Here is an 11,254-nt window from a genome sequence, read left to right as displayed (position 1 = left end):
GTAACGGGCAGGGCAAGCAGGTAGGACACAAAACATGAACCTGGCAGGGAACAAGACTATCTCCATGACCCTGGTTCTGCGACCGCTTTGCAAGCAGGGCAGAGCCAGGGCTGGCAGAAGGTCCGTGCTTGCGGGTTTCATCCACGCGCATCTCTGCTGAGGGTGTCTCTCTGGCAGCGCTGGGATGAAAAGCAACTTTCCAGGGCAGGAGCATCTGCTGCAGCTGTCAGGCACTTGGTACCAAGTGAAGCAGCCACCAGCACGGTTGAAATGCAGAGGAAGCCATCAGCTGCTGCAGGTGGTGGCTGACACTGGCAAGTTGGGAATAACCATGTCCCACCATCCTGTGGTCCTGCTACAAGCGCATCTCTGTGGAGCGCAGTGACCTAGGGCTGGGCCCCCCAAACTTACCCCACAGCACACAGAGCACTCCAGTGATGCGAACCCAAGCAATAAACCCTGACTCCAAGCCCTCTTATGGACCCTACAAGGCCGGACAACTCCCCACAGCCCAGGGGCCAGTGTGTACATGGTGCAGCAACATCTGTGATGTTCCCATGGTGCTGCGAGAGCAGCTGCAATGTCCGCTGGCCCCGCAGAGCCGCTGGGCCTCGCTGCCAAGGGGGCGTTTGTATCTGTACGTGTGTTTTACTTGCTCCTTGTGAGAGCCTTTTGTGCTCTTTTTCCCTTTCAAATCAGTTCATTGCAAGTGACTGAGTCCCCTCTAGCCTACAAGCCTTTGACTAAACATGACTGATTTTCCCCGCTGCTGCAGCACTGCATGCTGGAGGCTGTTGCACAGAGCAGCCCCTCACCCCAGCCCTGCCTTGTGCCAGGAGAGGGCTTGGGGCCATTCCCCCAGGAGCTGCTCATCCTGGAGCGAAACGCTTCCCTCCCGCTGCTGTTTATTGGGCCTCTCGCTCCAGGATCATGAGGCATCTTCATGGCAGCATCTCCCACAACATACGGAGAAGGTGAGAGACAAGAGCACCCCGTGGCCATGTTCCGGGGGAGGTAACAACCTTGTGGCAAAAGGGACCAGCGCACAAGATGGTGTCAGGATGGCGTTTATCCCCTGTGAGCAGCTCTGTGACTCACTTGGGCATGTGGGGATGTCGGCGTGGGCCGCGGGCAGGCGTGTGCCCATGAGATGGGATGGTCCCAGGGGACAGAGGGACACCGGGCACCCTGCGGCACGGCTCACCGCCCGGTAACACTTCCGTACTGCGGTGTATGGATTTACTGCTGGCGAGGCTTCGTTTTTAAAATGCATTAGCTGCTCGAGGTCACTTACAATAGAGGCTTTAATTAAAGTAGAGATCAATTTTTGTCAGTGTGCTAGCAGAGCACAGTCTGTACTTTTCCTTCAGGAGCCACATTCGCCTGCTCGTACAGAAAGCGTCACGGGGAGGGGGGAGCGCTGCAGAAATATGGCAGCGCCAGAGTCAGTTTGCGATGCCGGGGGCCAACAGCTGCTGGAAAGCAGCGGTATCCACAATCACTGCCCTGCGCACAAGCGCACGCAGACAGCCCGTGGTGCAGACAGGGTAACACCACGGGTTTCGATGCGTAAAGGTCTCTCCTGGGATCCTGCCTAAGCAAGGAATTTAATTCACAGACACCTTTGGTAAGCAGCGCATGAGATGGGTGGTTTATGTCACTGAGGCTGTGCGCCGCTCGGCTGGGCACCTGATGGCTTTGTTTTGCTCTTGGTCCTGAGAGTCAGGGGTCCCTGCTGTGACAGACTAATGCAAAATGCATTAGTGTTAATGGCAAGATCTCAGGAGTCATTGTTTCCCGCAGTCTTAAAAGAAAAAGCAACTTGCACAGTATTAACGGACACAGACTCATATCATTGTTCCTTCCCTCCACGTGTTACAGCTGCTCACAGAAGTTGCGCAAATCCAGATTCAGACAGTGCAGCAGGCAGCAGTGCTCAAAATACCACAGAGCCTGCAAACAGACTGGGACAGATGCTTTTTTTGTGGTTGTTTGTGGCAGGAGGCAGCAGCAGCGAACCGTGGGCTTTGGCAGGGGCTGGCCGAGGCGCTGCAGGGTGGCAGTGGCCACCTCCTCCACCAGCATGCAGGGCTCTGCACTGCTCTTCCGCACGGGACCGCAGAGCAGGGACTGCGTAAGAAACTGGAAAGCAGGCGATGCTGCAAAAAAATCCGAGTGCTTTATCTGTGAGGAACCAACCAATAAAGCTGCATAAACGTGCGTAGTCAGGTGACAAAAAAAAGTGCTGCAGCTTATTGGGGAGCAGGGAAAATATTTGCTGCAAGGATGGGGAACCAGCTGATTCCTGAGTTCATGTTCCTCCTCTGGCTGGAGCGCAGCACTGCAGCTCCCGCTCGCTGAGCACGTCCTGCTGTTTTCTGCTCCTGTCCTCAGCTAACCCCGCCGGAACGCAGGTCTGAGCATCGTTCACAACTGGGACATGCTCTGCCAACGTTTGGCTTTCCCTGGCGCCCCGCGACAGACGTGCAGCTGATGTCCACTCTTGTCATCAGCCCCTGCGCACAGAAACGCGTCTAGGGGGGCTCTGCCAGGGAGCACTGGGGTGGTGCTGGCTCTTCCCAAGCACTGTGCCTTCCCTCCTGCCGCCCTGGTCCTCATGGCCCCTCCTGCGAACCAGAGCTCGCTGGCCCTGTGCTGCCGCTGGGAAAGGGCTGTAGTGGCTGCAGCTCTTGAGCTGTGAGGAGCACAAGGCTGCTGAGGAGGGGTGTCAAGGGAAATGGAGACGGGAGCCACGTTTACGGGGGCGCAAGCAGACAAGGCATTCCAGACCTGCTGCAAGGGCTGAGCAGGTGAACGGTACTCTCATTCCTGCCTCCTGGAGCTGCTTCGTGCAGGGCAGGCGGGGTGCACACCTGAACATGAGATGCTCCAGTAGCGCAGCATGCAAGAATACCATCTCTCTTTTTTTTCTTTTCCTTTTAAAATAGGCTGAACTCAGCAGCAAGAGAAAGTTTGTGGGTATGACGTGAAACCTTTCACTGTTTCTTTGCTTAACTCTCCTAAGGGCACAGTTCAGTCCCCACAGTCACCTCTTCCCTCAAATGCTTCCCTGCTTCTCAGTGCTTTATTTAGATTACCACTGCCAGCCCTTACGATTTTTATGTGCTGCTTTCTCCTGAGGGTGCCTAATTTGGCGCTGTGGAGAACAATGAGGGTGCCTGGACATCAAGCATTTCCACACTGAGGTCCCCTCCCTGTGTTTTGGCTGGGTCAAGCACTTCCTCTGCAAACATGAAGCGAGTGCTTACCCCCCCTCCCAGCAGATCGCATCTATTTTGGAAGCTGTTTGCTCTCAGCACATCTGTGCTACAGCCAGAGGTGGTGGCAGATGGGTTTAGCTTTTGGGTAGCAAGTGACAACAGGATGCGTTTCAAAATCCACAGCCTTTGGGGGTGAAGATGCGTGCTGGAAGTGATCAACACGTTCTGGTGAGCCGTACGCCCATCACCCTGGCTTTGGGACATGGTGTAATGTCTGTGTGGGGTAGGCAGGCCAAATTATCCTCATTCCTTGCATAACTCAATTCCTCTCTTGTGATATCAGACTGGTAGCCTGCACGGAAAAGAAAGTGCACTGTCAGAGGAACATGTCACACTGAGTCTTGAATTTCTGCATTTCTGAAAGTTCTCCTGAGGGCTTAGGAAGATTCTTTAGGCAACCAGCATCAGAAGCCTTACGGGAATGGAAGATTTGCAAAGGGCTGTGGTGGAGGACTTGGGGAGGAATTCTGCTCGGCCAGACTGGAGGGGAAAAAAAATAAAGAATAATGTATTCATACTGAGCAATTAATTTATTTTTCTAGAAACGTTCTCCTGCTTAAATTATAACCAAGCCCTGGCATTGCTGAGTGCTATGATTTAATACCCTCATAATTAAAGACTTTGTTGTCATCCGAAGTCCTCACTGTGCAGAGAAAAATCAGCTCAAGAGCAGTAGAAATGCTTTTTAAAAGTCAAATGCTGATTAGCATGAATACTTGTGAGAAGGCTTCCGGCACACAGCCCTCAAAGCTCCCGCCAGCCGTCACCCCCATCCCCAGGGCACCTTCCCAAGCTGCCCCATCCCAGCCTGGTGGCCTTGCCCAGGAAGGTTTGGTCGAGCAAGAACAGCCAGGTCCAAAATATCCACCTGGGCCTGCCCCACTAAGAGAACCTGGAGTAAGAGGGGCGAGACAAACACAGGAGGGATCCAGGAGGAGCTGGGTGCTCCGTCAGGGATGAGGGACACTTACGCAGGACACACTAGTGAAGATGTTGGCTCTGTTATAGCTACAGAGAGCTCTGTGGTGCTCAAACACTGAGCGTGAGAGGAGCTTTAAAAAAATCCTCTCTTAGGGGCTGCACCACTCACACGACAATGACGGAGATGCCTCTAGGTGTTTCTTTGGGACCACTGCTTTGACAGCAAGTCAAAAGTCTTTATTGTTTCATCACACTTCAGATGCCTGAATAGATCCTGCGGCCTCCTCACTATGCTTCAGCCATAAGGAAACAGTCAGATACATAATTTAAAAACTAATTAATCGGGCCAGTGACTTGATGAAAAGACAACTCTAACACAAACCAAGGGCACAAAATTTCAACACTGTATTCCCCCAAAAGGACTTCCATTGCTCCTGAACATGCATTTACGTGCAGAGACAGACACCTTTCTTTTGGCATTCAGGTACGGAGCTTCAAAGTATCTTTCGGTTTATGTAAAACAGCCATGTGAACAAAGTGAATTTACCAGGAGACTAAAGCAAGTGTCAGCGGTATACTGTTTTCACATGTCAAGACAGACAACTATGAACTTTAAAACCTCCCTCTTCTGCTTTATTGACAGGTAAATTGTTCAAAAATGTTCTCACAATTCAATAATTACAAAGACTTAGACTTACATTAAAAAAGTAAAAACCAGAAAACCCCCAAAGCAGTAGTGTCCAGCTCTAACTGAGCCCCTTTATCAAGAATCTGAGAAAAAGAGCAAGTACTGTCGAACACTTAACGTAACAGGATTAAATGTTGACTAGAACACTCAGTTTAAACTAAAGATAAGTGCACGTCCTATACAGTGTTTCAGAAAAGAACATTAGCCACTGGTATATCATTAGCCCATTTAAACGAAATTTTAAATAAGTGACATCCAACTGTCATAAAATTGGCACAGAAGGCACACTAGTGTGACAATGACAAATTGGATATGCCAGCCACTGAATTAATTACAAGCTTTTAATGAAACATGGTCACAAATCTTTGATTACTAAATGTATAGTACATGGAAGCATGAGATTAAATATACACGCAAAACATCACCACTGCACGTGGGCCATAGCAAAATATACAGGAGTGTGTTGTGCATTTTTCTACATGATCAATACTTGATTAATAATCATGGGGTCTTCATGCAGGTGAGGATACAATTAATGAGAAAAGCAGCACCCCCAGTTACACATCCTTCACGTTCCACTTTGGTAACCAGTAAAACAGATTGATGCTTTAGTGTGATATAGTCCCTTAGGTCAAGCAGACTTTGAGGGCAACACGTCCATGAGAAGGCTTGCTAGCTAAACAATGTAGTGTGTCCTTACACCAAAAACCCTGGAGAAACAACTTCTCAGAAGGAGATAGGCAGGAACTAGGAGTAAAATTCTTTTCACAGCAGTAATTACCAAGATTTTAAAAGCCCTGACTAATGACTGACTGATGAGGACTAAAAAGCAGGGTACGGGTAAAAGATAACCGGTAGTAGTCCTATGTACAAGACTAAAAAGTTGGTAGAAAGATAGAAATACAGTTATGTAGCTGTATATGTAATGGCTAAATGAATTAAAAGGCCACAAAACTATAACCAACTTTTATTTGACTTCCTGGTGATTCTATTGATGTTGGAAACAACCTACAGCTTCCTAGCATTCTCCTTAGGATTTAGGAAACAGTTATGGGAAAAAAGGGAAAAGTGTATTCATTTGAGGATGTAACTAGACCCGCTCGCATTTCCTATTTAGAGGTCCAAATTGTGTCTAAAAGGATTTCCTGCTAATGAGACATTACATCATTCTATAGAAAAATAATATTCCCGATATTGTAGCAACATTATCAGTATCTGTATTTCTTTTTCAGCATAAGAATAAGACTATTTACTGGTGGCCTTAAATGCTCCTATGCAATAAAACTGTGTCACAGCTGTGCAGAAAGGAATCAACCGTAACTGAGCAGTGAACAATTCTGCATAAAAAGCTCAAACGCTATTTAGTAAAGAATTTTCTTCATTTCAATAGTTTGTATCTACAATCTGGATATATAATTATTCTTGTACAACACTAGAGATTCAGTGTCAGTCTTGGCACTAGCATCTGAGACAGCCTTGCCCTGCTCGAGCGCTCCGCGGAGCAGCGGATGATCGAAGCCAGAATGGTGTGAGTGTCAGCGTTACGCGTCACAGGTTGACTGGTCCAGTCCATCTAGTGTAAGTTGATTCCTATGAGGAGAGTTGGGACTCGGGGGACCACTCGGATTTGAGCTGTTGGATGGAGTAGAGTGTTTGGTGGAGTCTGAATCAGGCTGTTAACGAGAAACATTAAAAAAAAAAAATTGCTTACTTAAAATCAATTCTTTACACTCAAAAGCTCTCAAAGGCACTCAAAAATCAGAGTGAGCAACACATATGAAGCAGTGTGTATTAGATTCATTTCATAGCTAAACATTCATGCAAATACTTCCAGTATCATCAATAGGCTGTGATGCAGTCCTGAAGGTGAGCTGATGCAACAGGAATGATGGCAAAGTACGTGGAAATTGCTACATCTCAGGCTCCTCTCCCTTAGCTGCTGCAAAGCTTTCCTGATGGAATGCATCTATCTGTCCACTGTTGTTCTGGATTTACCAGCCTGCATTTTTAAAGCAATTTTTATAGCTCGGGAGTAGATTTATCTGCCCATATAAACATGTAAACAATTACAGTCATAGCATCTTCAGTCTGGTGAGAAGGAAGGAAACAGGCACATGAACTGTTTACAAAATAGCAACAGCTTCAAGCGTGTGAAGTGCCTGACAAAAGAGTGAAGGTTGCCAAGTATCAGGCTGGAGATCTGGAAACAGAATTTACTTACTGCAGACGCCCTACGTCAATATCTAGTAAAGACAGTCTATCCACAGTTATTTCCCCAGCGTTAGGTTGGCTGTTGGATATTTGCCTTGACAGACTGGTCTCGCTTCAACAGGATGGCTGGCAAGTTTCCCACTGTTTTGGTGAGTTACTGCACACATTCCCAGCTAATGAAATACAGCACAGGAAAAACTGGTACCATCGCAGCAAGTTATTTTCAAGAAAGGGACTATGTATTTAGGAAACAGAACAAAAGGTAGCATCCTTCAAGAATGCTGTTCACACGGTTTTGCATGGCTCAAACAATAAGAAGATAACCTGTAACAAGATTATCCTAACAGGATCCAGTTCAGGCTGCGATAAAGCCAAAAGACATGGGAAAAATAGTATAAAGCCAAAAGTTGGTATTAAAGCCTCCTTTTTCAAGTTTCAAACTACTATTTTTTAAATTTCAGACGCTACAAGAAATTGTAAGGTCTACCTAAAAAGAAAACATCGTAAAAACATTAGAATCCACCACTACTTGTGCCTACAAACAGCAATTATCATTAGAGCATGGAATGTAATGGAGTTTGGGAAGGATGCGGCAGAATAACTAAGTCAACTGACATAGTCTGTCATCAGCACCTTTGAAAATGAAGACCATTTCAAAATCACCTGTGTTTAAAGAGCCCTATTTCCACATGCTTCCAATGGGTTATTCAAGGTGACAAAGGAAATCAGAGCATGGCTGTGATCAGAACACTGGACAAATACTTTGGCTGAGGGTCTGTAGTTGGGTACCACAAAGCACTAATAAGATGCAAAGATCCTGATGCAGGAGTTTGCCTCCCAGCGATGATTCCTAACACCTTCCTTGCAGAGGCAGAGCTTGAGCAAAGCTTGGAAGAAGCTACACCCGTGATAAATCAAGGAAACAAAAGTCTTACATCTCCTCTCCTTAGATTCAGGGACACCAGTTTAGTACAGCCAGGACATTTTCCATTTGGTGGCTACTGGCACATACCTTAACTCTTGCTAAAAGCAGCTTTAAGTATTTTAAATTATGATTCCTTCTCAAGTTACAAGACAAAAAGTCTTCCTTAAGGCAGCACAGAAAATTACTTAACTAGTTGTATCATTATGCTATTCTATGCTAATAGCCCAGAGAACATTTTTAGGATCTTTGAGGACATTACATCAATTAGTCAAATTTCCCTTGTCTACAAAGCTTAATCCAAGACATAATACTTCTTAAAATATCACCATAAAAATATCTTTTCACAGCTTTGCTTTTGTGCTGGCGTATCTAACTTGCAATCATATATTACAAGCTGGAGAAAACATTTGTGGAAGGAAACCTCTCCATAGAGAACACAGTGTTTACAAAGTATTTCCTCAGAAATTTAATTTATTGGAAAAACAACCTATAGCAACAGGATATAATAAGTCTCCATTTAATAAAAAAAAAAGCTACTTTACCTCTTTGTCAAACTCCTGGTCAGGATCGGACATGCTTCGGGAAGGCACGGCTCCTCCCGCATCACTGCCGCCTGCAGAGAACCAAGGAAAATAGGGAGGTTTACACCTCTTGTCAAAGCCCTAAATCATAGCTCAGAACTGACAAGCTTGCTTCCAGCCTTACTTGACGAGGGCCATGAAATATAGGTTTTGTTTCTCTGCTGCTGTCGTGCGAGGTTAGCTGAAGATGGACATGGTTTTTCATCCTGTGCAGCAGGTAGGACACTCTGCAGTCGAAATGAAACACCTTTGTTAGCCAGTAACAAAAGCTATCCAACCAGGAGTTGTTACTCATGAAAACTTTACTGTGCTTTTGAAGATATTACAACCCAGTGTTGGTAGAAAAACTCTCAACTTACTTGACCACATCCACATATTTTCAGTAACAGACACAAACCCTGAGAAAGACAGAGAAAGAACTAAGCCCCACAGCAGCCACGGGAACCTGTCAGCCAGCAAACCCTCTCTCAAGGGGCAGGGACTCTGCTTTCCTTCCTCCTCCTGCGGAAAGGACAAACTCATCACCCTCACCTAGGCTGGTGGAGAAGGACAAGAGAAAGCCTGACTAGCAGCTGCAAAACGCAGGGTACAGAACACAGAAGTGTACCTTTGTGCCTTCCTCTCGTGGATTTACCACTAAAATAGCTCACAAAATGCTGTATTTGTTAAATGCAAAATAAAAAAAAAAAATATGATGCTACAAAGCACTGCAACTTACATGCATTTTAGTTACCTGCACAGCGTTAGTTTTTTTCCCCCTTGTTTTTGCTCTAGAATTGGCAAAGTGCCACAAGCACACCATTCCATCTCCTAACAGTTTGTAGCTACTCCTACCCTTGCTAGGGAGGCAGAGGAGGGGCAGGAAGAGGAAGAAAGCAGAGGGGAGCCTTGCAGTGAGGAATGGTCACTCTGGAGAAAGATTTCAGCAGAGTCAGGGCTCATGTCACAGACGTGCTCAAAGCCTGTTGGAGGTGATATCAGAGCAGAATGTTGAGAGGATGAAGGGGAAGGAAATTCGTTCTGTTATTTTAAGAAGACAAACAAGAAAAAGGAAGGAGGAGAGACTGATTATTTGGAAAACTACTAACAAGCTCCTGGCAGTGTTACCTATTTCTTTCAGTCTATCATTTATACGTCAGCTAGCAGTATTTCCTTGCACAGGATTTACAAGCATTGCACAATAGGAAGGTTCACCTTTCTCAAAATGATTAGAAGAAATTGCAGAGAGATAATACTTGAACCCTATACAGCTCATCTTCACAGTTTTTCTGAGCAAGAACAAATACACATATAACCCCACCCTTTTAAATGTATTTTACCAGTGGGAGGTCCATGAGAACCTGCATTCCATCTCCTGGTCCCATATGAGCCACGTGGTTGAAATTCGTTGGGTTAGAAATCATCTTTGACCTTAGCTCAGGGTCTCTAAGCATTTCCCTAAAAGAGAGTGATTTTTGCTATTAGCATTCCCAGTCTTTGCAAGTCATCATGGATATTAAGTTACATGCCACAATTAAATTCTTACCGCCTCTGCTGTAATCGCTCTTCCTCGGGAACCTTAAATACAAATCTTCTTTTGCTCCTAGTTCGAAGCATTTGCTTCTTGCTATTGTCAGATGTTTCCGGGACACTGAGGGCAGCTCCTGCTGTAATATCACAACGCAATTTCACATACATAGGTACACGTTGACCCAGACGCACCCAATACAAGTTTCATCTCATGCAAAGGTAACGTTGCTTAAAATTACCCAGTTAGCTTCGCGTCATTTTCCTGTTTCTCCCCTTGCTCAGTACTCACCTGCAAACTTGTTCTTGAAATATATTAGTCTTGGTGGCTCGCAGTTAAGAAGATTCAGCGTGCCGTCCGTGTTTAATGGTCTGATCTGTTTTGAGGAAGGAGGCAGAGTATTAACTGAAGCCTAGCGTACACTGTGAAGAAACATCTCATTTGGAATTAGCCCAATTAAGTTCTATATTCAAAGAAAATTACTTACCCTTCGCAGGCCGATGGTCTGGACCCATTCCATAGTGTTAACATCAAATACATCAACACCATACTCGCTATACACTGTTACATATGAAGAATTGCAACCTGCATAGATTAAAAACAAACAGAAAACCCTAATGTGCTTTCAGTAGTCTGGAACTGACGTATATTTGAGCAAATTTCAATAGTTACAAATTTTCCACCATGTGCAAGATGCATTTTAAAACACTTCTTCCCAGCCCACTTTCAAACAGATATTCTTGTGATAATAGATTTGCTAACGACAACTGCCAGCATCATGGAAAGATTTAAATTTGACCCTTTCAGTATTTTTAAACTTCAAATTATGATTTCATGAAATTGCACAATGACATCTGAAGTTTTCAGATGCATACAGATTTGCTGCTTGGTGGGAACTGAGCAGCTAGCTTTTCTACAGATGCAGATTACTTCATTTCGGAAGCGGCAAACTAACTATACATCTGCTGTGTGAAGAGGAAAAGAGAGGGCCACCATCTGCGAGGTGGGTCATGAAGTCATGATGCGAATCTGTTCTCAATTTCCTTCCTCTTTTGCTAACAATTATCTAGCTTTAGATATTCATGTATGGGTTGCTTTCATCAGGTTAACAGAAAAATGTCACAAGGCTTAAAGCCCACA

General features: G+C 45.5%; 1 protein-coding gene across 9 annotated transcripts in view; it reads right to left on the bottom strand.

The window, feature by feature from the left end:
- Nucleotides 1–4,810: 4,810 nt before the first annotated feature.
- The window catches only part of CDC42BPB (CDC42 binding protein kinase beta), a 96,770-nt gene continuing 90,326 nt past the window's right edge, over nt 4,811–11,254 (bottom strand). For 3 of the 9 annotated variants that reach the window (XM_082059454.1, XM_082059458.1, XM_082059457.1), the window contains 8 exons: nt 10,602–10,699; nt 10,406–10,490; nt 10,133–10,253; nt 9,927–10,044; nt 8,967–9,005; nt 8,732–8,834; nt 8,569–8,639; nt 4,811–6,563 (listed from right to left, as the gene is read on the bottom strand). In XM_082059454.1, the coding sequence (XP_081915580.1) occupies nt 6,432–6,563; nt 8,569–8,639; nt 8,732–8,834; nt 8,967–9,005; nt 9,927–10,044; nt 10,133–10,253; nt 10,406–10,490; nt 10,602–10,699 (767 nt within the window). In that variant the 3' untranslated portion in view covers nt 4,811–6,431. Of the gene's footprint in view, nt 6,564–8,568; nt 8,640–8,731; nt 8,835–8,966; nt 9,006–9,926; nt 10,045–10,132; nt 10,254–10,405; nt 10,491–10,601; nt 10,700–11,254 lie in introns of those variants that run through there. The other 6 variants (XM_082059456.1, XM_082059459.1, XM_082059460.1 and 3 more) reach the window with 4 other exon arrangements.

This window comes from Streptopelia decaocto (genome assembly GCF_964273445.1).
Source record: "Streptopelia decaocto genome assembly, chromosome: 7".
NCBI lineage: Eukaryota > Metazoa > Chordata > Aves > Columbiformes > Columbidae > Streptopelia > Streptopelia decaocto.
This window is presented reverse-complemented; position numbering and strand designations above follow the sequence as displayed.